Source organism: Vulpes vulpes, chromosome 5 (assembly GCF_048418805.1).
Source record: "Vulpes vulpes isolate BD-2025 chromosome 5, VulVul3, whole genome shotgun sequence".
NCBI classification, from domain to species: Eukaryota; Metazoa; Chordata; class Mammalia; order Carnivora; family Canidae; genus Vulpes; species Vulpes vulpes.
Genome location: NC_132784.1, coordinates 94,498,406 through 94,522,596, shown reverse-complemented (window position 1 = coordinate 94,522,596; position 24,191 = coordinate 94,498,406). Strand labels below are relative to the sequence as shown.

At 34.4% G+C, this 24,191-nt stretch overlaps 1 protein-coding gene across 17 annotated transcripts in view; it reads right to left on the bottom strand.

Annotated features, from left to right (window-relative positions):
- KCNT2 (potassium sodium-activated channel subfamily T member 2) overlaps nt 1–24,191 on the bottom strand; it is a 374,048-nt gene that overhangs the window by 95,939 nt on the left and 253,918 nt on the right. For all 17 annotated transcript variants that reach the window (XR_012001790.1, XM_072759479.1, XM_072759480.1 and 14 more), the window contains 5 exons: nt 17,274–17,423; nt 15,132–15,361; nt 6,937–7,150; nt 4,262–4,367; nt 206–378 (listed from right to left, as the gene is read on the bottom strand). Coding sequence is in view for 16 of the 17 variants with exons in the window: in XM_072759479.1 (XP_072615580.1) it covers nt 206–378; nt 4,262–4,367; nt 6,937–7,150; nt 15,132–15,361; nt 17,274–17,423 (873 nt within the window). In the remaining variant the exon portion in view is untranslated. The remainder of the gene's footprint in view (nt 1–205; nt 379–4,261; nt 4,368–6,936; nt 7,151–15,131; nt 15,362–17,273; nt 17,424–24,191) is intronic.

Here is a 24,191-nt window from a genome sequence, read left to right as displayed (position 1 = left end):
AGTGTTCCAGGGATGTTTTAAGTAGTATTTGTGAAACAACCATATTCAATGATTGTTTTGCAGCATAGCACAAAATATATCTCCCAATGAATCATGTGCCATAATGTATCTGATTTAAAATACTCTAAGCAAATTAGAATAAGTTATTTTTTGATATAATATTAAAAACTCTTTGTCTTGTTTGGGTATTTTAAAATATACTTACGGGTTGTCCAAAAGCAGTACTATGGGATTAAGTTCTTTCTTTGGTCTATAATATGCCCTGAGAGGAACAATAAAATTATACAATCCATTTCCAGCTGTTTCAGCTGCAACTATAATTAGCTTATTTTTGAATCCATAGGCTTTTGCGTCCTCATAGTAGTTATGCTGGCAACTCTAGAGGGGAAAAATTATACAAAGAAATGCCATTTTTACACTCCACTAAAACTTGCTGGAAAAATTCAAGATATATGGAAAAGTAAAATTAATCTAATCTAGTAAATCCTTTATTTTAAATAAATTTGAAAAGAGTTACATTTTCCTATGCCCAGTTCCCCACCCATTTCAGGAAATGAAGCTGTGAATGGACAAGACAAATGTATTGCAGGTGTGTAGCTTGATGTGGAAAAAGAAAGTCAAAATATGGGTGTGCACATGTTCTACTGTAAACTAAAACATATTGCTAAATGACATCTGGATATCTGTATTTAAAAATTATCATAATGTAGACATATATCAAACCATTATGCTATATATTTAAATATATCAATTTTTGTCAGCCATAGCTTTAAAAAGCTGGAAAAAAAAATCTACCTCTGTCTTTCAATTCCAGAAGTATAGTAAGCTTATAATTAAATAACCTTGGAACATTCCAAGTACTGAATATCTAAAGTATGGATACCGAAAAGATTTACTTTGTTGTTAAAAAACAAAACAAAACCCTCAATTACCTAAATGTATATCTGAGCTGGCAAGATAATGATAGAAATACGCAAATGTAAAATACCAATGCTAATAACAACAACAAAACAGTAACAATACACTATCAAAAACTCATTGTTATCCTGAAAGTATTTTGCTATATTCTAGGGAGTTAGTACTTACTGGATTTAGCATTATTAAACCAAGATTCTTTTAAACTAAATTATCTGCATGGAGAACTGCTTTAGTGTTCTGTTTTTTTATCTTTCTATGTCTCTATGTGGGTTTCTTTTTATTTGGGTTGAGATTAGTCGATTCTCTGTGGAGTCATCACCAATTCTGGGATATTCTCTACCTCTATTCTTTAATTTAAAAAATTACAAAATGCTGTGGAGAACAAGGCACCATGAGTCAGCAGAAACAATAAACAATAGAATTAGACTCACAAAGACTACAAATTCGGTTATTAAATTCAGAACAGCAAGTGAATACACTTACTACATTCAAGGAAATAAAGAGAACATTTAAAGTATGAACAAAGAACAAGAAGCAATTTAAATATTCAGGTAGATATTAAAAGAAATACATATATTCTCTTCTAGAACTAAAATGCATAAAAATGAAAAACAAAAACTCAAAAGATAAATTAGATTGCACATTTGATGCATGTGAACCGTTCAACTGCAGAACAGAGTTGATGTAACTACTTAGAATGCCAAAAGAAAAGAGATACAAAGTAATACTGAAAAATTAAGATACTTAGAAAATAGTGTGACAATGTCTAACATATATTTAAACAGAATATCTAAAATGAGATAAGAGTATCAAAGAGAAGCCCTATTTAAGTCAATATTAATTAGGGATTTTCTAGAATTAATGAAACCCTCAAATCCAGGTTCTAGAAAGCAAGTGAATCCTAATTCAAGTAAATAAATAAAAATCCAGCTTCATATGCATGGTTATTAAAGTGTAAAACAACCAGACAATGATATCTTAAAAGCAGCCAGACAAAAGAGAGAGATCATCCACAGGGAACATGAACTAAATGATGGCCTACTGCTCCAAAAGCAACATGGAACTCAAAAGGCAGTAAATAAAATCCCAATGTGCTAAAAGAAAAAGAAAACTCATATCCTGGACATGGACACCCAGCAAAACTATCAAGAATAGGGACAATTCTAGGGAAATTGAAATTGACAAAATTTAACACTAATAGGATTTTAGTAAGAGAACTTCTAAAAGCTGTAATAAGTAGGAAAATGAATCCAGAAAGATTAAGATGCAAAAAAGAATGAAGAAAGGGGGAAATTATTTTTTCAAAGGTGGACAATAAGGCTTCATTGGAAGTATGATTGGAGATTTACGAATATAAGTAGGATCTATCACCATGGTAAGAGAAGAGTGACAAGTGATGTTGAGATTATTAAGAACTTCAATATTTATGAGATAAAATGAGGAAAAAGAACTAATTTAGGAGATTTACAAGTAGCTCAATTAGTAAAAAATAAATAAATAAATAAATAAATAAATAAATAAAAAACCAAGGAGAAAACAGGGAATTTACTGTTGATAAATCTTGATCAGGAACCAGCTTGTTGATACCGATGTAGAATGAACTGAGCAAGTAATCCCAACTCACACACTTCCCAGGTGCAGTAGGACTGGCTGCATAATCCCATCTCCTGATTGCAAAATAAGCATTCATTTATATAACACACCACCACCTCCAGACAGACTAATGCTAAATAGATAAAGGATAATACCAGATGTCAGCAGCCAGTGAACAACATCCAGAAACTTTGCCTTCTTGATATGGTAAAGGGCAGTTCAGAGTATTTGTCTTTAAAAGAACCTCTCTATCTTTCCTTCATCAATCCTTATCTCTGAAAGTTTAGCTTTTCAATTTTATCAGGTTCCCTGCTTGGAGATCAATCATTTCCATCTTTGATTTCCCAGGAGGGTTTTTTCTATTGAATCTTGTGTTAAAAAGTAAAGTGCCACCAGAAGTGAGTCCAGGTTTTGTGGGGTCTAAACTTCTGTTGCTTGGGGAATCCACTTTAAGGAAAATAACACAAACATTATAAAATTTAAAAATTAGTCACAGGTTCTTAGAAGGGGCTAATACAGGTTAAGGGTTCTGAAGCTTAAGATTTATCAATGTTACCAAAAATACACACCTAGTCAACACTATCAAATACTGAGGACAGTTAAAAAAAAAAAACACATTGAGAGATGGAACTGTCCATCTTAATGGATGCAAAGGAATATTTGGGAGCAATGGCAAAGATTTACAAAAAAAAAAGAACTTCAGAAACATAGAGGCAGAAATTTTCTAATGTTCTGCTATTCTTCCTCAAGAGTGACAGTAACAGCTTCATGATGTTTATCTTATAAAAAAACAATAATAGCAAGAATACTGCCAGAACACGTTTGGTGCCTACTTATTAATTAACTTCCTGACACTGTGTTAGGTTTTTTGCTTGCACTAATTTATAGAATTCTCACAAGAACCCAATGAGGCTCATATTAAAATTACAACTATTTTACAGATACGGAAACTGAAATTTGATGGTGATGTTATTTGCCCAGATTGCAAAGCCTGTAAGCAGAGAGCTGGGTTTTAAACTCTCATTAACTCCAAAATTTAGAGTAAAAGAATAAATTCCTGGTTAGAATTAGTGGCACATTTTAATTCTGGGGAAGTGAGGGGTTTGGGAATCTTCTTTTCACCTGCTTTCTCATTCATCAAGAGAACAAGCTTTTATACAGGTCATGCTCAACAGCCCTATTGGGAAAGAGATTCTAAAAAGCTTGCATCCTTGTCCTCTTTCTGTTTTGAATGGGTCCTTTGGAACATCCAAGGCAAGAATCAAGAACTACAATAAAATCTTTAAGAAAGGAAGTAGTAACCAGGACACTGATCCTAGCTTTCAATCTAGTCAATAATGAATCTTTGTGGCTAACACATAGACTAGCTAATTTCACCGCCAAGCAATTCCACATTAAGTTTTTATACAAAAATGCCTGGCAAAATAAATAGTGCGCATTTGGCCAAAGTGATTTTGAGAGACTCTGGATGTTGAGAGTTCATAGGTTTAAGATTCTGGCACCTTTGTTTTTCCTCTTTAAAAACATGACTGACTGACTCATCCAGTACTTTAGTAGAAGGGTACTTTTTGGGTAATCTTAAGTACAGTTAAGAAAGTATGATTCGTCATTTTATGTATTACATTTACATTTGAAAAGATAATGTTCTTTAAACATATTTTAGTTAAAAGACTATACAAAATTATTTAAATATATGTAATTACAAAATGCCATAATTTCAATTTTAGAGAAAATAACAACAATTGCTTACCTTGTCTAGTCTTAAACAGCAAAATGGCACTTTTTCATGAAGGAGATGACAAAAAGTGGGTGAACTTCCTATATATGGAGAGTAAGGTGGGTAGCCTTTAGCATATCTGTAAAACAATATGAAATATTTGAATAAAATTCACAAAGTTGGACAATTAAGGTATACCCATGTGTCTCTATTTTGATGAAGTTAGATGCAACTCTTTATGTTGCAATTACATTTTGAAAAAGAAACGGTTAAAAATAGGGATAAGGAAACTAGGACCCATGGACCAAATCTGGCTCATCACCTGGTTTTATGAATAAAAAGTATTTGTTTCATTTTTTTTTAAGATTTTATTTATTTATTCATGAGAGACACAGACAGAGAGAGGCAGAGACACAGGCAGAGGGAGAAGCAGGCTCCATGCAGGGAGCCAGATGCAGGACTCGGAAACCGCTGAGCCACTGAGGGATCTCCCTGGTTTTTTTCTTTTTTTTTTTTTCATTTTAAAAGGGTGAGAAAAATGTTTTAAAGTAAATGGTTGGAAAAAAAAAAACAAAAGAAGAATATTTTATGTCACATAAAAATTACATGAAATTAAAATTTAAATATCCACAAGTAAAGATTTATTAGAGCACACTCATGCTCTTTCATTTTATGTATTGTCTATGGATACTTGCACACTTCAAAAATAGTTGAGCAGGTACAGCAGAGATTATATGGTCTATAAAGTTTAAAATATTTACTAGCTGGTTCCTTCTAGAAAAAGTATTCTATTCCTTCATTTAAAATATTTAGAAAGATTTGTTTAAGTAACAATATTAATTTTTTTTAAGATTTTATTTATTCATGAGAGACACAGAGAGAGAGAGAGGCAGAGACACAGGCAGAGGGAGAAGCAGGCTCCATGCAGGGAGCCCAATGTGGGACTCGATCCCGGAACTCCAGGATCACACCCTGGGCTGACAGCGGTGCTAAACCACTAAGCCACCGGGGCTGCCTGACAATATTAATTTTTATAAAACACATTTAAAGCAAAATGACTTGTTATGTTTTATTCCATTAAAATTCATTAGTCATGGATGCATAATCACAAAGGAATAAACAGTTAATTATTCAAATACCCACTAAAAACAAAATATTGTTGGAATCATGTTTAAAATATTATCAAAGATAATTATTTGCTGACTTTATGAAAGTAGCCACTTAAAGGCATAGCACAGCTGTATAATTTTCAGAATAAAATTATCAAAAAGTAGCAATGTAAGTGAAAATTAAGAAATAAAACAAAATTTAGTAGTGGCAAGATTCCTTTATCTAGTATGAAAACTGTTTTTTGGTAAAAATTTGCCTTCTAACCAAGAAATTTCAAACCTAGTTTAAACTGTTTTTCACAGGTTATTAGGTAAGAGGGTAAAATGTTGCACATTTTGCAAATTTAGAAGTTGATAATCTCCACTCTTACTTAATCTTTTTCAGTTTCAGTTTGCTATAAAAAAAAATCACCTCTCAATATTTTCAGAAGGACATGTAAAGAAAGAATTTCAATCACACCACACAACATCATTTCTAGAAATATACTGGCAGTCAAACTTCTCCTTGTTCCCAATATTTCATAAAAATATTTGAGTACTCTTGATTTCTTGGAGAGTGGATTGTGTTCTGTGGGTACATCAAACTTCCCTATAATAATTTTTTTTAAGTATGAAGGATTAAAGGAAGGGTTTTTTTTAAAGTTTCATTCTGTTTCAGTTCATTTTAGGTCAATTAAACATTAACTGAACATCTATTATATGGAAGATATTGGGAGAAGTGTCTAAATGGTGTTACCACTACTATTACTAGTGCTTCTACACCTCCTAGTAATTATTACTCATTGAATGCTTACTCAGCACAAATCAGTGTCCTAAGCACTTTTCCATGATCTCAGTTAATCTACATCTGACCATTATGAGGTAGTAATTGTACTCACTTTACAGATCTAGACACTCTGATTCAGATTGTTTAATCAAAGTCACTTGCACATAACCAGTATAAGGTGGAAATGCCATGGGAAACAAACTCAGACTCCAAAGTCACGACTGCTGACCACTGTGCTTTCCTCAAGAAATAGCAATATAATATGTGACTAAGACAAGTATACAAACTCTACTGAAGATTAAAATGTGATTAATAGCATGTACACTGGCACTATAAATTATGAAAGCATAGTAAAGAGATCTAGTGCCTCATGTATTCATTCATTCAAAATATCATTGATGTCTACCATATGAAAAAGACTACTGAACGCTAAGATAAGGAAAGGAAGCTTAATGGAGAAATCTGTGCTATATGTCATTGAATAATTGACCAAACTTCAATATAGACATGGAAGGAAATAAACTAAAGGTTAATTAACAAGAACACAAAATCATGAAAATGCATCTTATATCACGAAAATACTGATTTATGTATTTTCTTCTTTAAGGATAAAAAATAATTTAGATAAAAATGATCCTGGAAACACATATTGAAGCCAGAAATTTGAGATCTTAAAATACTTTATAGGTAACAGAGATACTGGCTAATAGGAAGGGTGTTTTGGTAGAAGTATGTGGAATTAATTCTAGGAATATACAAAAGGTAAGGACATTGTCCCATAGTAGCACAAATCCCAGTAAATGTTATAACTGTTGTAGAGTATCTAAACATACTCTAAGTTAGAGGAAATTTCTTCATCTGGTGTAGTTTCATCTTCTGATTGATCACTTAGAAGATCACATGTTTGAATTGATGATGTATCTGCAACCTCTAAAACGGGAGCAATGCTAGGTCTTCTGATTTCTTTGCTTCCCTCTGTAGGAAGAGACAGGGTAGGGCCACTTGTTGATCTACAGCTTGTGTCTTGCAAGTCTATAGCCACAGTACCTGCAACAATGAAACATAAAAATCCTTCAAAGCATTCATCACCTATATGATAATCAACCATTTAATGATCAAAATGAAATACAACCAGTATAACTGGTAAATATATTATTTTTATCCTTTAATCTTAAAGCTTATTTCTTTCCCATGTGGACATTTTTGTCTACGTGAATTTAAAAGATTCTGCATTTGTGCAAAAGTGTATTTACTGAGTCTAGTTCTATGCACAAAACATGAGAATTGTGAGATCCTAAAATAGTTAGAAATTTAAAGTCAATCAATTTACATTTATTTAAAAGTAATCAATTTTTTTGTCCATTTTAATATAGTAGATTTCTCATTATATCCTTTCCCTCATTTTGTTGAGTTATTATTCTCTTGGCTGATTTTTAACTACTTTTTAGTATTAGAACAATTAATATCTTATATATATTGAACAGATATTTATTGAATACCCGTGCATGGCAAACACCATCCCTTTGGCACTTGGAATATGCCAGGAATGAGATACTACCTCTACACATAGGGATTCATCTTTAAAATAACCAAGTAGACAAATAAGTGGGAAAAAAAATACCTGTTTTAAATAATGATAAATGCCATACAGAAAATAAAACAAAATGAATATGATAAAGAACAGTGAGGAGGAGGAGGAAGGATTTTCACCAGGTGGTAGAGAAGGCAATTCTTTAGTCACAATATTTGATTTTTGACTGGAAAAACAATAATGAGTTCACAAACCGTGAAAATACCTTAAATCAGTAGCAACAGCAAACCTAAATAGCTTAAGGTTTTCGAACACTTAGGAGTAGTCAATACTAAATAGAAGAAATAAATTCCTTTGGAGTTTTTTTATTGGAATTTCAAAATTAATTTAAACATCAATTTATGGAAAGTTGATGTCTCTCCCCTTTTGAAGAAAATACAATCTAACCCATGAGAGTCATCATATTTCACCATCACTCACTTCATTTACACTCAATGACACCTGGTCATCCCTCTAAAAGCCCTTAGACCTCACTTTGTCTCATTTGAAAAACCCATTAAAATATTCTTCACTCTCTGACGCTGCCACCTCCTCTACTGTTAGAGCAGAAGTTTTTGGAGGGGGAATAAAACTAATGGATTTTAGCATCTCTTTCCTAGTACCATGGAAAGAGAGGTTGGCAACTGACTTCTAAAACTTCTGAGGCAATTACAAGTCCCCACAGAGGAGGGAAAAACAGGAAATGTTTTTGAGGATGAGAGTAGGTAGCACAAGTCTGGTGAGAATATCTGAGTACTCCTCAAAACGGGAATAAATTTTGGGGGTCAAGTTTCAGAGACCTGTACACAAAATTCAGATTAGAGGGAAGGGAAGCCTGGAATGTCAGTGGTCGGTAGGAAAGCCTTCATGTGACGGGCATATGTGAACATGCCTAGAACTGCTCTTTATGAGAAAAAGATGTAGGGACCAGCATTCAGCAGTTCCAATACCAGAGGAAAGGTAAAATTTATTCTATCTTTATGGGAGAGGTGAATGAGGATCCTTAGAGAAAATAAGATTAAATTTTCCATTAAGTAGGTGTATAGAATTGATTAAAAATTAAATTTTACAAATCTCATTTACAAAAATAAAGAAAAACCATATATGATTTACATCCTAAGGTTTTAAGTTAAAATTCACCTGTATAACATTTACCCTCTGCAGATGACCGCATTGCTGAGTTCAGAGAAAAAACAGAATTTATCACAGAAGAAATCCTTTAATTCCCTAACTTCAAACAAACATGAGAGTTTTACCAAATTTTTGTCCCTTTATTTCTGCTTAGAAGGAAACGGAAACACTTCCATTTATATGAAGTTAATCCTTCTTCTTGTCTTAGGAATTAAATCCCTTCCTACTTCCTCCCAAAGAATTGTGATTTTTTAACTCCACTCCCCAAATATATATGACTCCAAATCACCCCGAACTACCTTTTTATCATTTTTTCTGCCCAACACAGGGAAAAATGATGACTTTCCAATTATTTTGCCAACATGGATACCTGGGCCCAAGATGGACATGGGGGATATGATCATGAGAAAAATCTAGCAGGGAAGACACAATTCAAAAAACAGTTACAATTACAAAAACAAGCTTTCTTTTAAACATTTTCTTTCTGTAACAAAAATTGACTCTTCCCTGACATCTTCCCCTCAACCTTTAGAAAGGTGGTTTGGAGTTGGGTAAATACCTTCAGTGTTGTCATTGACTTTTTCAGACCCTTTTCGTTTTATCCTTTCTGAAATCCCAGCTTTGTAGCCCAAATCTTCAAGTTCTATCACCACTATCTTTTACTGCTTTGTTTGGTGACTAATCCTATGTCATTCTACTTATTTCTTAATGCTTCTAGTCAGTTTCTCCAATACTATTTTTGCATTAACTTGTCAGGACTGTCATAAGAAAGTACCACAGACCAAGTGGCTTAAATGACAGAAATTTATTGCCTCAAGGTCTTGAAGGCTGGAAGTCTAAAATCCAGGTTTGGCAGAATTGGTTTCTTCTGAGGGCTATGAGGAAAGGGTCTGTTCCAGGCCTCACTCTTTGACTGGCAGATGGCCATCTTCTGCCTGTATCTCCTTTCATTGTCTTTCTCCAATGTATCTCTGTGTTCTAATTCCCTCTTCTTATTAGGGCACCAGTCACAGTGGGTTAGAGCCCGCCTTAATGACCTCATTTTAACTCGATCCCTTCTGTAAAAGACCTCAGCTCAAAAAGGTCACATTCTGAGGTACTGGGGGTTGGATTTCAACATATGAATTTTCATGGCCACAATTCAACTCATAACACTCTTCCTGCCTCATCCAGTGTGTTAAAAATACAGATAAGTAATCCTTTCCACACCCAAGATCTCACTTCCTCAAATTCACTAAGGAAATTGTTCTCACCTGAGGCCCCACACTTCTGCAGTCACGTTTTAGACCTCATTATAACCAATAATAGCCTTACTGCATTGACTTTCACACATTCATCATCTGACCACCACTATTTCCTATCTTTTCAGGGCATTCTCTGTGTCTCAACTTCAACTAAAGTTGCACTCTTCTGGAACTTCAATTCTAGTTATGATATCAAGTTTGAATTGTCTCGCTCATTCCCTTCATGTTCTGTCTTCTTACCCATCTTAAGCTCCATATTTAAGCATTATGATTATTTGCTTGCATATACTCTTGGCTCCCTTGACACATTTTTGCTCCCTTACATTCTTGGCACAAGCAAACCCTGTTTAAATTCAATTCTTTAACTACCTATTACCTGCATCAATGGAAATGAATATGCCTGGATAGTTTAGCTACTGCATTAGTCCTTTCAGTACAATGTTTGTCCTTAGTCTTGACAATTTCTTTCTACATGTAGAAGTATTATTTCATTATACCTGTAGATGATACTTCTGATGCTCCAGACTTAGTTCCTTGTCCTTTCTTTCACTAACGGGCTTTTATTCCACCATTCTTTAGCCATTCACTCTCACCGTCATACCTTACATGTAATAGTTACTATTTATTCCATGTAAGCTCTATTTGTCATCTCCTTCTCTGAAACATACACTTGCCTCTTCTCCTTCCAACTCTCTCCTTTTTTAGTTCCCACTGAAATTATAATCTGTAAATCTACTACCTTTTCTGTTTCCCTCAGCTAAAGATGTCTTTGTACTTCCTTACCTAAAGGTGAGGCCCATCATTATATTCATTCTCTTAAATATATTCCCAATTGCCTTCCCCCTCTCACTTCCTTGTACATTACTTGTATACCCTTCTCACTTCCTTGTACATCCACCATGGTTACGAAGTCCTTTCTTTGCATCCCTTTGCAACAAGGCTTTTTGAGAGACATCAGACATGATGTCTCTAATTGGTCTATCACCATTCTGTCATAAACCGCTCTGATCTGCCATTTTCTATGACCAAGTCAATGAAAGAGCAGTGGTCACTGTTTTGTTACATTCAGTTGCCAGTTTTCAATTCTCATGTTATTTAAACTATGAGTGGCAGGAGACATAGCTGATCACTCCATTATCTTGATACACTTGATTCATTTGGATTCTAGGACACCACACTCACCAGATTTTCCTACTACCTTGCCATTGGCTCCTTCTTGGTCTCTTTTTGCTGGTTTCTTCTCATCTCCCTGATATTTAATATTGATATCCTGCAGAATTTAGTCCTTTGTCTTAATCCCTTTTCCATCCATACTCATTCCATCAATGATCTCATTCAGTCTCATAGCTTTAAATCCAATACTAAGTTCAGTAACCCCAAATATAATTTTTCAATGTATATCTCTTTCCTAAACTCTAGGCTTTGATATGTTTCTGTTTGACCGAAACTTTGATATGTTTCTGTTTGACTTCCTGTTTGACATCTTCCTGTCAATATCTAACAAACATTTGAAGTTCAGTGCATCCCAGACTGAACTTTTTAACCATTTCCCATCAAACCTGCACCCCCACCGCCAAGCCTTCCCCACCCCCACCGCCAAGCCTTCCCCACCTCAATGGATGGCTATTCCCTTTTTCTAGTTGCTTAAAACAAAAAAACTTGGATTGCTCCACACTTCTCTTTTTTTCCTAGTTTACTTCCAATCATCAGTGAATCCTGGTTACTCTACCTTCAAAGTACACCCAGAATTTTCTCCTTCTCATCACTTCCACCTGAAAATACTCTGATCCTTGGGGCAAACCAAGGATCTCAATAGCAGCCAAAGTAATTGTATTGAAACATAGTTTAGCATAGGCAAGATCATGCCATTGCTCTGCTTAAAACATGCAACGAATTCCCTTTCATTCAGAGTAGAAACAAGAATCCTTATTTTGAGTTTAAAAGCCCCAACACAATCTGTCTTGTTTTACTTCTTCCGCCTCATCTCCTATAACCTATCATTGCTCACTGTGTTTGAGTCACAAGAACCTTCTTACTGTTCCCGAAGCACCCAGTCAAGCTTCCCATAAAGCCTTTGTAGTAGCTATTATCTGTCAGGAATGTTCTTCCTCCAGACATCCACAGGGCTACTTCCTTCATATCCTTCAGGTATTTTCTCAAATATCATTTTTCAATGAGGCTTGCTAACCACCTCAATTAAAAATCCAGTCTCTCCAGAATTCATATACCATTTTTTACTAGCTGTTTTCCTTTTTTTTTATTACTTATCACCTTCTAATACACTAAATTATCTCCTTATTCTTTTATGTGTTGTTTATTTCCAGTCTTCCCTGTGATAGAACATAAGCTCTGTGAGCTAGGGATCCTTTAACTATTTGTTCACTAATTTATCACAAATACGAGTTTCCAGCACATATTAGGTACTCCACTAATAATTGTTAATAATGGGAAAAAATGAGTTAGGACTACTATAGAAGAAAAATAATAAGCTTTGTCAATGACAAACAGGGTTACCTAACTTAGTCCAAGCAGGGCCGTGAAATGTGCTTCATAAAGAATAATACTGAGGCTGAGATACAAAGGATTAGAAGTAGTTACCTAGGCAAAGTTGGGGCCTGGGGAGTAGAACCTGTTGGAGGAAACCTCATGTGTTAAAGTCCAGTGGTGAAAAACCATTAGTGAAGGTTGTAAGGAATTTAGTATGATTGGGATTTAGGAGTGCAATTGAAGAGATAGTAAAATACAGAACTAGAAAATTAAAGTGGAATTATTAAACAATAAAAAAAACTTAAATGTGAGATTTATCTTCTAAACTAGGATACTCGTGAAAGTCAGGATAGTCTTCAATAATGACATCAGGACAATGTATATAACCTGGACTATCCTGGGACAACTGGGATTGCCTCATACAAACAAGAAATTTTGGTCATACAAATCATAAGCCATGTAATATTATAACATTTAGATTTTTCCCCCTAGGATAGTAAGAAACATTTCAAATGATTTCCTTTTTTATGGATTTATTTATTTTAGAGACAAAGAGAGATTAACACACATGGGGGTAGGAGATTGGGCAGAAAGAGAGGAAGAGAATATTAAGCAGACTCCTTGCTGAGCATGGAACCTGACATGGGGCTCAATCTCACAATTCTAAGATCATGACGTGAGCTGAAATAAAGAGTTGGACACTTAATCAACTGAGCAACCCAGGTATCCCAGTAAGGCAAATGATCTATGTAAGAGAATGACACTATCAAAATTATGTGAAATTATTACTCTGGTTGCAAGGTGGAGAAGAGTGCAGGACAGCCTGAAAGCATGGAGAGAAGCTTGGGAGGATGATCCTGCAGTTGAGGGGAAGGATGGTGGATTCTCGGACCATGATCATACAGACAATGGACAGAAAGAAGGGAATGATTTTGGAGCTACTCAATGATATGATTTAACAGAAGTAGGTGATGGGACGCCTGGGTAGCTCAGCACTTGGGCATCTGCCTTCGGCTCAGGGCGTGATCCTGGAATCCCGGGATCAAGGCCCATATTGGGCTCTCCGCATGGAGCCTGCTTCTCCCTCTGCCTATGTTTCTGCCTCTCTCTCTCTCTGTGTCTCTCATGAATAAATAAATAAAATATGTATGAGAGGAGAGGAAGAGTGAAAAGTCAGAATTGTGACTTTACAAATTAAAATGTGTCATCTATTTTTTAGCCAAAAAAATGAAAGAGGAAATGATTTTGAAAAAGGGCAGAAAGATTAGTTCAGTTTGAATGTGCTGTATTGGTTTTTCCTATGAGGCATCCAGACAGAAACAACTACTATATTGTTGTGAAGAGGAATTTAAGTTAAGGATCTATATAAGAGAATCATCACTTTTTTGGAGGGAAGGTCAACCTATGGGAGCAGAAGATGGTTAACACTGCCCTCTGTTGTGAGGCTGTCCACTGGATTTCATGACAAATAAACTGGTGGCTTTGCCAGAGTACTGATATAATGACTGGAGATTTCAGACTAAATCAGGTAGAGGCATAAGGGGACAGTAAGATTTCAAGCCAGCAACTAAAGACAGCTCCTTCAAGGAATTTACCTGTGAAGATGTCAAGCCAAGAGTTCCGAGTGTGTGTGTGTGTGTGTGTGTGTGTGTGTGTGTGTGTGTGAAAGAGAGAGAGAGAAAGAGAGAGAGCATGTATAGAGTTATGAAGAAAGAAATTCACAGAGACATAAAGAGAGAGATGAGGGAGGGAAGGAGAAATGAGGCAATGATTTTGAAAAAAAAAAAAAAGTTAGAAAATAAGGATGAATTAAAGTAAAAAGTGAGGTCCCAGAGCAGGTAAAAGAGATGGCTCCATTGTGCAAGTGAAGTTTAAAATAATATAAGTTGGGGCACTTGGGTGGCTCAGTTAGTTCAGCGTCCAACTCTTGGTTTTGGCTCAGGTCATGATCTCAAGGTCGAGTGATCAAGCCCTGTGTCAGGCTCTGCTCTCAACGTGGAGTCTGCTTGAGATTCTTTCCACCACCCTCTCCTTCTGCCCCTCCCCTACTCACTTGCTCTCTCTCTAAAATAAATAAATAAATGTCTTTTAAAAAAATATTACAAGTTAAAAGAATGTATTTTCCTTGTGTCTAAAACTGAATGTTGGTAGGTTTAAAGGTAGTGTGGTAGCACATTTAAAGGAAATTCTTATTTGTCTGGATCCATTTCTTCTTCTTTTTTTTTTTTTTTTACTTCTGTGTCATAAAAGCCAGGTTCAATGGTGAGACTGAGATACAGGATGGAAGAAGAGTTTTGTAAAAAATGGAGAATATTTGAAATAGTTTCTATTGATAATTTACAAAAGAAAAATAGAAGTGTTAGGTGCTTATATCCTAATCAGAAAGATGAAACAGTTTTTGATAATTTTTAATTACGTTAATTTCTTACCAGTTTAACAGCTAACAACCTTTGTTCTGTATACTTAGTTACATCAAGTTTAAATACACACAAATTAGTTTTGAAATTTGACTTTGAAATTTTAACAAACATTGAAGGTTACTTATTATGCATTTTAAAAAAAGAAATATGATATTTTCATATTTATTTATACTTACCCATGCTGGCAATTATGCTATGTACAGGTAATCGAGAAGGTCCATGATAAAATGACCTTGATACATTGCTTTTCTTCTGCTGGTCTTGGTTTTTAAATGCTGAATTCTCTTCTTTGGTAATATTAATATAAAAACATATATCTGTAGCATTCATAATATATCGAGGACCTGGGTTCAGCAAAATGTTTTTATTATCCTCCCTCCGAACACCAATCAAGCAGACTCCAAACCTTAATTTAAAAAATAAATGAAAAGTTTAAGAATTGTAATTCAGCAAAGCTCTTGGGTTTTTTGTTTGTTTTTAAGTTTACATATGTAAGAAAATTAGTAAGTTAATAATAAGCAGAAAAAATTAAAACCCCAAATCAGAGCTTTTTAAAACTTGAAAAGAGGAATGCCTCGGTGGCTCAGTGATTGAGCATCTGCCTTTGGGTCAGGTCATGATTCTAGGGTCCTGGGATGGAGTCCGGTATCAGGCTCCCTGCAGTGTGCTTGCTTTTCCCTCTACCTATGTCTCTGCCTCTCTCTGTGTGTCTCATGAATAAATAAATAAATAAACTCTTTAAAAGTAATTTTTTTAAAATGAAGCTTGAAAAGATCCTGCAAGTTCAAGACTCAATACTCTCAAGACAAAAAAAAAAAGGACTCTCAAGACTTTCCTATTTTTCCAGGAAAAGAAATTGTCCTTAGTATGTTGTGAAATCAATTCAGTTGATTATGACGTGTGTGTGTGTGTGTATACTTTTAAAAATAAATAGAAACAGACAATGAAAAACATCAGAGTGTGTATTATTAGTAAGAGTAAGAATTTTTTTTATAAATTTTACATGTGTGTATTGAGTCTACCTATAAATGTATATCTTTACATGGTCAAAATACATGAAACAGTATTACATTAGTCAAAAATGTATAGAAGCCATGGCCTAAAAGAGGAAATTACCCAAGGTCACACATGAGAAAAAAAAAAAAACAGGGTCCTTAAATTTCTTTTAGTTCTATTTCTACCATATTTGGTTTACTCTGAATTTTAGAAAAAAAATTAATAGTCTGAGTAGGTGCACAGCTTAATTGGGAGAAATATCAACCACTAGATGTAACATATATTAAGATTTTCTTTTGGGTCACATGGGTGGCTCTGTGGCTGAGTGTCTGCCTTCAGCCCAGGGCATGATCCCGGTGTCCTGAGATCAAGTCCTGCATTGGGCTCCCAAAGGGAGTCTGCTTCTCCCTCTGCCTATGTCTCTGCCTCTGTGTGTGTGTGTCTCTCATGAATAAATAAATAAAATCTTTTAAAAAAAATGTTCTTTTATACTTTTTCAGGTTATGCTCCAAACACAAAATGTCCCAAATGTTTTTATTTCAATATGTTTTATAGTTACACAAATAAATCTAGCTTAAAAATAGTTTTAAATATCAAAAGTACATGTATGGATAGAATCATATTGAGAAAGTGGAATATATTAAATATTAGATTAGTGTAACATACTAGATTTACACAAACCTTAAAATGTTATATGTATATTTATAATACTGATATGTTACTTTCACTAGTATGTAGTGTAACATACTAGATTTATACAAACCTTAAAATGTTATATGTATATTTATAATACTGATAATATGTTACTTTCATTATAAACATGCATTTTTGTTTCTTCAGTAAATAAATTTTCTCAAAAAGGAAAAATAATATGTTCCATGTTTGAATTAGAAGGTACTATTATTTACCTTTTAACTTATTTCTTTGGACAAAGCAAGGTTTATTAAATGTCTATATTTTTATAAATGTTATTATGACTTTGTCTCCATATTTAATCAGCACTTTAGAATTAAATGTCTAAGGAATATTCACTTAATATTTCATGTATTTGTGAATTCCTAATGCATTAAAATATTTTAAAGATAACGTAAAAGTTACTAAAGTCAATACTCTGATACTTATATATCTGATACTTTATATATCTAACAATCTTAACTTGTAGAGACCATACAGAAGCTGAGTTCAAATGTCTCAATAATTATGTTAAAAATTCCAGAATACTTGCAACTCGTGAGCACCAATATGGGCTGTATCTTAGAAAACTGTGTTTAAAAGGTATGATTAATTTTTTTAGTAAGTCCACTCTGGAAGCAGAAACATACTTTTTGTGCGCATGGAAAGAGGCATATGTAAAACTCTTTCCTTCGTATTCAGCAAAAAATGTACTTTCTTCCAAAACAATGTGGTATACTTCATTGCCAGAGCATCTACCATACATCTTCTGCCACTGTTCTGGCGATTGCTGACCTTCTCTGCAACAAAAGCACACACACATACACACACACAAAGAGAAAAATATGGTGAATGTGGTTAAAAAAATCAGTTTTCATACATAATCTGAAGTTTCCCTACAGGAAGAATTGCTAAGCACAATTCAAAGAAGTAAGTGTGCTGCTCTAAATGATGATATTGTTTACAAATACAAAGAATCACTACAGAATTTTTGAAAATAACACAATATATAAGCTTGAAAGATGGTAGATTCTTAGAAAGTGGTTTTCCATAATCCAGGTAATGAAAGCATTTATCCTATGAATCAAGATATATCATTTCATTTTAATTTCTGTTTATGTATATCTTGTCATGCACATCCTCTATATTACACTTGTCTTATAGTCTCAGTATTGCCCACTGCATCTCATTTATGATACCTCTTTGGCCCCAGCAGGTAACTGATTTTCCTTTGTATTTATAACTTTAAATGTCTACATGTCAACTTATCAATTTGATTTCACAGGAAATATACTCTTAATTTCTGTCCCCATCATGGCAATGGCTTTCTTCCAATTGTGTAGCAGTTAAGAAAAAATACCTCTTCATGATAAAAAAAAAAAAGGTCTTCAAAGAGATCCCAGAAGTATTTTTTAAAAGAATCTAAATTTATCACAGAAAGTATTGATTGTATTTTCTAGAATGTTCTGCTCAGTGGCCTTGGAAATATATAAAAAAGTCAACCTATGAAAAAAGTATGGTGAATATACAATAATTCTTCTTTCCCATTTTTATAGTAATTTTTAATAAAGCTTATAGAGTCTGTAAATAAGAGAAATGCACTTTAAGAAGCAAAATGATGAATATATAAATATCAAAATATTTCATCATAATGTATGTAGATTCTGAATGGATAAAAGCACATAAGTCATAGCTATTATATTCAGGGTTCAAAAAAGCCATTTTAAAAATCTAAGTTTGGTCTAAAGGATTATTAGAGACAATACATTTGTTAATATTTTCAAAGAGTCATTGAGTTTTAAAAAATCATTTATTTTCCAGGCATGTTTCACTTGTACTTCATTCTTTCTTAATTGAGTCATGAGGTGCTAAGTTCTAACTCCAAGAAGAACGAACCCCACTCCCTGGGATGCCTCTGTGACTCGGTTGAACGTCAAACTCTTGATTTCAATTCAGGTCATGATCTCAGGGTCATGAGACTGAGCCCTCTCATTGGGCTGCACACTCAGTGGTAGGTCTGCTTGAGATTGTCTCCCTCTGCCTCTCCCTAAAATAAATGAATAAAATCCTTAAAAATAAATCAAGAGCTGGGACCCTGAAGTGATTACTGATCTGAAACCTAATTCTGCAGTCTTGGGTTGTTAAGTAACTTCTGAGTGATTCTGTACCTCTTATTTTTTTAAAGGTTTTATTTATTTATTCATGATAGACACACAGAGAGAGGCAGAGACACATGCAGAGGGAGAAGCAGGCTCCCTGCAGGGAGCCAGATGCAGAACTTGATCCCAGGACCCCAGGATCATGCCCTCAGCCAAAGGCAGACGCTCAACCACTGAGCCACCAGGCACCTGATTCTGCACCATTTAAGAGCTGTGAAAAAAAGTACCAGCTTCACTGGATTAGGTAAAATGAAGTAATACAAATAAATCACTTAGCAGACGTTGGGATCATAGTAATCCCTCAGTAAATGTTAGCTTCCACTATTTTGTTGTTATACCTTCTTCATCATTACATTTGTAGCCAATTTTAACATGTCTACTCAACCTCTTGAACTCTAACTCTCCTAAAACCTTTACTCTTCCTTCTGTAATATTAATATGTTTTTGGAAATAAAAAAATAAAACTGAACATTTCTGACTATTGACTTCATCTGGCTACACCTAATGACTACTTCCTAAGAATGATTTTTCTTGGTGGAGAAAACATTCCCTTTGGAAAACAAAAATAAAATCTTTGTTATGCTCAACATTGCTACTTGGCAAGATGATACTTGGCAGATAGAATCCTTTTAAAGTGCTGGAAATGTAAGAGAAGGTGCCAGTAATTCATCATGATTTCTTTGAGATCTAAAAAGTAGCACGGGGTCAAATCATTGTCACACAAGGGTACTAAAAGCTATTCAAGAGAATTATAAATCTAAGTTCGCATTTCAGATGGAGTTCCTTAAATCATTTGCTTATTCTCATGCTTTTTTATATTTCCATCCCAGGAGACATCTTTATGCTTTCTTCAAATATCCCTCATAGGTAAGCAAGAATCTCTAAGTTCAGCTAGTTGTAAATACACAAAATTTTCTCTTTTTAGCTCATGTTAACTATTTGAGAAATGTAGAAAATTAGCCATTTGTTACAACATGGATTGACCTTGAGGGTATTAGCTCAGTGAAATAAGTCAGACCAAGACAAATACCATATGATCTCATTTATATGTAGAATCTAATAAAATAGAAACAAAAAAAAATGAACTTATGCATTTGGAGAAAAAACTAGTGGTTACCAGAGGTGAGAGGTGGAGGAGTGGGTGAAATGGGTGAAAATGGGTGAAAAGTACAAGCTTCTAGTTGTAAAGTAAATAAGTCTTGGGAATATAATGCATAGCATGGTGACTACAGTTAATAATACCCTATTATATCTTTGAAAGCTACTAAGAGAATAAATCTTAAAAGTTCTGCTTACAAGAAAGAAAATATTAAGTATTTGTGGTGATGGATGGGCTTATTGTCATGAACATTTCTCTTTCTCTCTCTAAATATATATATATAGATAGATATAATCCTATATATATAGAATTATTATGTTGTACACCTGAAACTAATGTAATGTTACATGCCAGTTATATCTCATTTTTTTAAAAGGGCATTTTACGGCTTGTAGATGTGTAAAAAAAAAAACCTTTTATTTGTCTTCAACTACCTAAATTTTCTCTTCATCTTATCTTTATGTTTCTAGGCTGAATTGATCCAAGATTATTTTTGAATAGAGGAAAACAATTAAATAAATAAAAAGATACTTCTGAACTTATGCAAGAGAATTCTTTAATTCCATCATCCAAGTGGCTCTGGAACTCACCACTTGTCCCTTTTCCCATCAGCTTTTAACTCTTAAAATAGTCCTAACCCATCTTCCTGCCTTCTTGCCTCCAGTACTGGACATTACAAATCAGTTAATGGTGCTGTCGTAAGAGTGAATTTCAAAAGCTCAAATCAGGTCATGTCACTCTCCTGTTGAAAATGTTTAAAGGAATTCCTTCTTCCATTTTAAAAAGGCGAACCTTCTTATCATCATTACAAAGCCCTCCTGACCTACGCTGTGCCTGTCTGTCAAATTTCTTTTGTTACTTCTGTCTTCTTTCTCTTGGGTTCTCCAACCATGAGCACTCTTTCATTTACCCTAAAGAAGAAACTCTTTCTTATACCTTGGCCTTTTCACAATGTTGTTCCATCTCCTACACTCTACTCATTCTTTCACCTACAGCTTACTCATTTTCTTTCTCAGCTTTGCAGTGCTGTACTTTTGTCATGATACTATAACTCTAAATTCTATTAATTACTCCTTAATGTCTTCCTTCCCCAAGAAATAAGCCACATGAGGAAAGAGATCATGTCTTGTTTACCACTATATTTTTGAAATCCTGACATCCATTCTGACATAGAGTAAGTGCTTAATAAATGTTTGGTTAAATGAACAAAGAATAATCTAACAATGTTCTTCATGCTTAATTACCAAATGTTCAGCTTTCCTAATTATCTAATACCTGTTTCCTTCACCAAAATCATTTTTTAGGTCTAACCAATTACTTTCACTATGATGAATTTGCCATTAGAATTAGACCAAAAAAAAAAAAAAAAAAACACAGAGTTCCTCAATCACTAATGGACATGAAATAAATTTAACCTCAGCAGCAGTAAAAACACAGAAGATATTAGGGACAAAAAGCGCAGAATGGAAAGCTTAGTGAAAATAACAAAAAGCCATATAATGAAGATTTAACATGTGTTCTCACTAATCAAATGAAGTTTTAGGGAAAATAATTGGTTTGTGCATTTACTGTCAACCTCAAAGTATACTCTAACCTGTAAAATAATACAGTCTAGTTTATTTCATACCCTTTCTAGACCGCTCTACCATTTTCACTGAAAACTCAATGGTAATCGGTCCTTCCTAGATGGGGTTATGTCCACCTTTATTTTATTTCCAAAATAATTGACAGCTCCAGCTGTTTATAAAGGTATTAGAATAAAGAAAACAATAATAGGAATATGAAAATAAATATTCTATTAAGACAATAAATGGAGTACAGAAGAAAAGTATATGCTTGATAGCTGAAAGAAGCTCTTAAAAAAAAAAAAAAAGAAAAAGAAAGAAGCTCTTTGAGATGTCTATTCCCCTGAAGAAAGAAATGCTGTAGAATTCAGGCACCCAAAACCACAGTCATTAGAACCTTGGAAAAACTTTGATGGGTAACTTACAAGGAAACAAAGCTTGTGTCTGCTATTTTATGCATTTTATGTAAACATTGTATTTATTTATTCATGGGAGACACAGAGAGAGAAAGGCAGAAACCTAGGCGAGTGAGAAGCAGGCTCCACATGGGGAGCTCGATATGGGACTCGATCCTGGGACACCAGGATCATGTCCTGGGCCAAAGGCAGGCATCAAACTGCTGAGCCACCCAGGTGTCCCTGTTTTCTGCATTTTAAACCATAAACAAATGTCTAAGTGAGAAAAAAAAACTTTTTAAAAAGGGAAGTAGACAGATGATAGAAAATTGCTTAAGAGAAAGGGAAAACTAAATCTAGTCAAGTAAATAAATTACAAACCCCAAGTCAAAGTCTTCAAGAGCTTTGAATAAGGTCTTAGAAGGTCCCATGTCTTTCAAATCATGTTCAGTTATTAAAAAGAACAGTCTCACCCAATTTGAAACTTGAATATTACCAGCTCAGGCTTATTCTCTCTGGGATGTTGCTGCTCTAACTGGCCATCACCCTCCTCTATGAAGGAGGGGTCCTGTAGGCACACGTGAATACCCTTTATGGGTAGGTAGGGTGAGCCTTGGTACGTATATGATAAGCAAGAAACTCTCTTCCACTTTCCCTCATCTTATTTCCCATGGTAGATCCTACAGTCTAATTTCTTGAGTTTCCTTACCTTGTGGCCAACACACTTAGATGAGGTACCAGAAATATAGCTCAAATCTTTTTTTATTTTTTTATTTTTTTTATTCATGAGAGACACAGAGAGAGAGAGAGAGGCAGAGACATAGGCAGAGAGAGAAGCAGGCTCCATGCAGGGAGCCAGACGTGGGACTCAATCCTGGGTCTCCAGGATCATGGCCTGGGCTGAAGGCAGCACGAAACCGCTGAGCCAACTGGGCTGCCCTCAAATCTTTTTAAACTATCAATTGTGCTGTGGAAAACCCATGCGTGGAGTTGAAGACTAAATTCTAGCTCTACCATTTTTCTCTAATTTCTTTTTCCTCATGTTCAAATAATCACAGGAAACTACATAAGCAAGTATCTAACCAGGGAAGAAGATGCCAGTTCCCACTTCCTGCAAAAATTCCTATTCTCCACGAAGAATAGGTAATTCCTTTGTACTGCCCCTCACCTGGCTAGAAGTAGGTGCAAGAGCACTGTGCTACTCTATCCATTCCCCTCTCTGATCTTCTTTTTCTTTGGAAACGTTCTGAGAACAGACAATGGGATACTAGACTCCTCTTTGTCCTCAATTTGGGTTATAGTCACCAATTCTGGGACATGAAAAGTCCTTCTCAATATAGTAAATATTGGGTTTTTTTTAAGTATGTTTGTTTTATTCTGTTTATTTTTATTTTTCCCAAGTTAGAAATATCATTAGTTACCAGTTAACTTCCAGGTGGTGTGTAATTCAATTTTGACAACAGATTTTATTTTTCTTTTAAATGCAAGTTGCACATTCCTCATTAATCTATGATTACACCTTCAAGGAAAATGGGTATTTATTGCCAGAAAGCAAATTAACTCACATACCAATCTCCTGTGCTTCAACACAATCAACCAAGCAGAAGGAGGACTATTAATGAGTAAGTCCACTCTTTGCAGAAACATTTTTTAGTACAGACCTCTGAATACAATAAAAGGATCTTACATAATTTTATTTTTCAAAAGTTTACCCACATCAAATTTTCCCAAAGGAAGGGGAAAAAAGGATTTAACTAAGATTTCCTGTTCCAGATACAATAAGTTGAAATTAGTATTATAATACATACTCTTTTCCTAGTTCAGTCATGTGCTGAACTACTTGCTCAGTAATAGAGTTTGCATTTAAAAAAAACAAAAACAAAAACAAAAACAATAACAAAGGAGTCCCTGGGTGGCTCAGTCCATTGAGCAGCCAATTCTTGGTTTCAGCTCAGGTCATGATCTCACTGGTGGTAAGACTGAGCCCCCTGTTGGGCTCTGTGCTGAGTAGGGAGTCTGCTTGATAGGCTCTCCCTCTACCCCTCCCAGCACTTGCTCTCTCTCTTCCACTCTCTAAAATAAATAAATAAATAAATAAATAAATAAATAAATAAATAAATAAATAATAAATATTGCTCTAAAATAAATAAATAAATAAAATAAATAAACAACAAACAAACAAAAACACAAAACCTTATTCTAATGACAGATTCCTATATTTTGTAAAGGTGTATGTTGAGGTTTTTTGAAGACAAATACTAACAACTTTTAGAAAATAAAATTTGATTTTACTTTTATATTTTCTGTATGCATACAAGGATGCCACCAAACTACAGGAAAATTCAAGAGT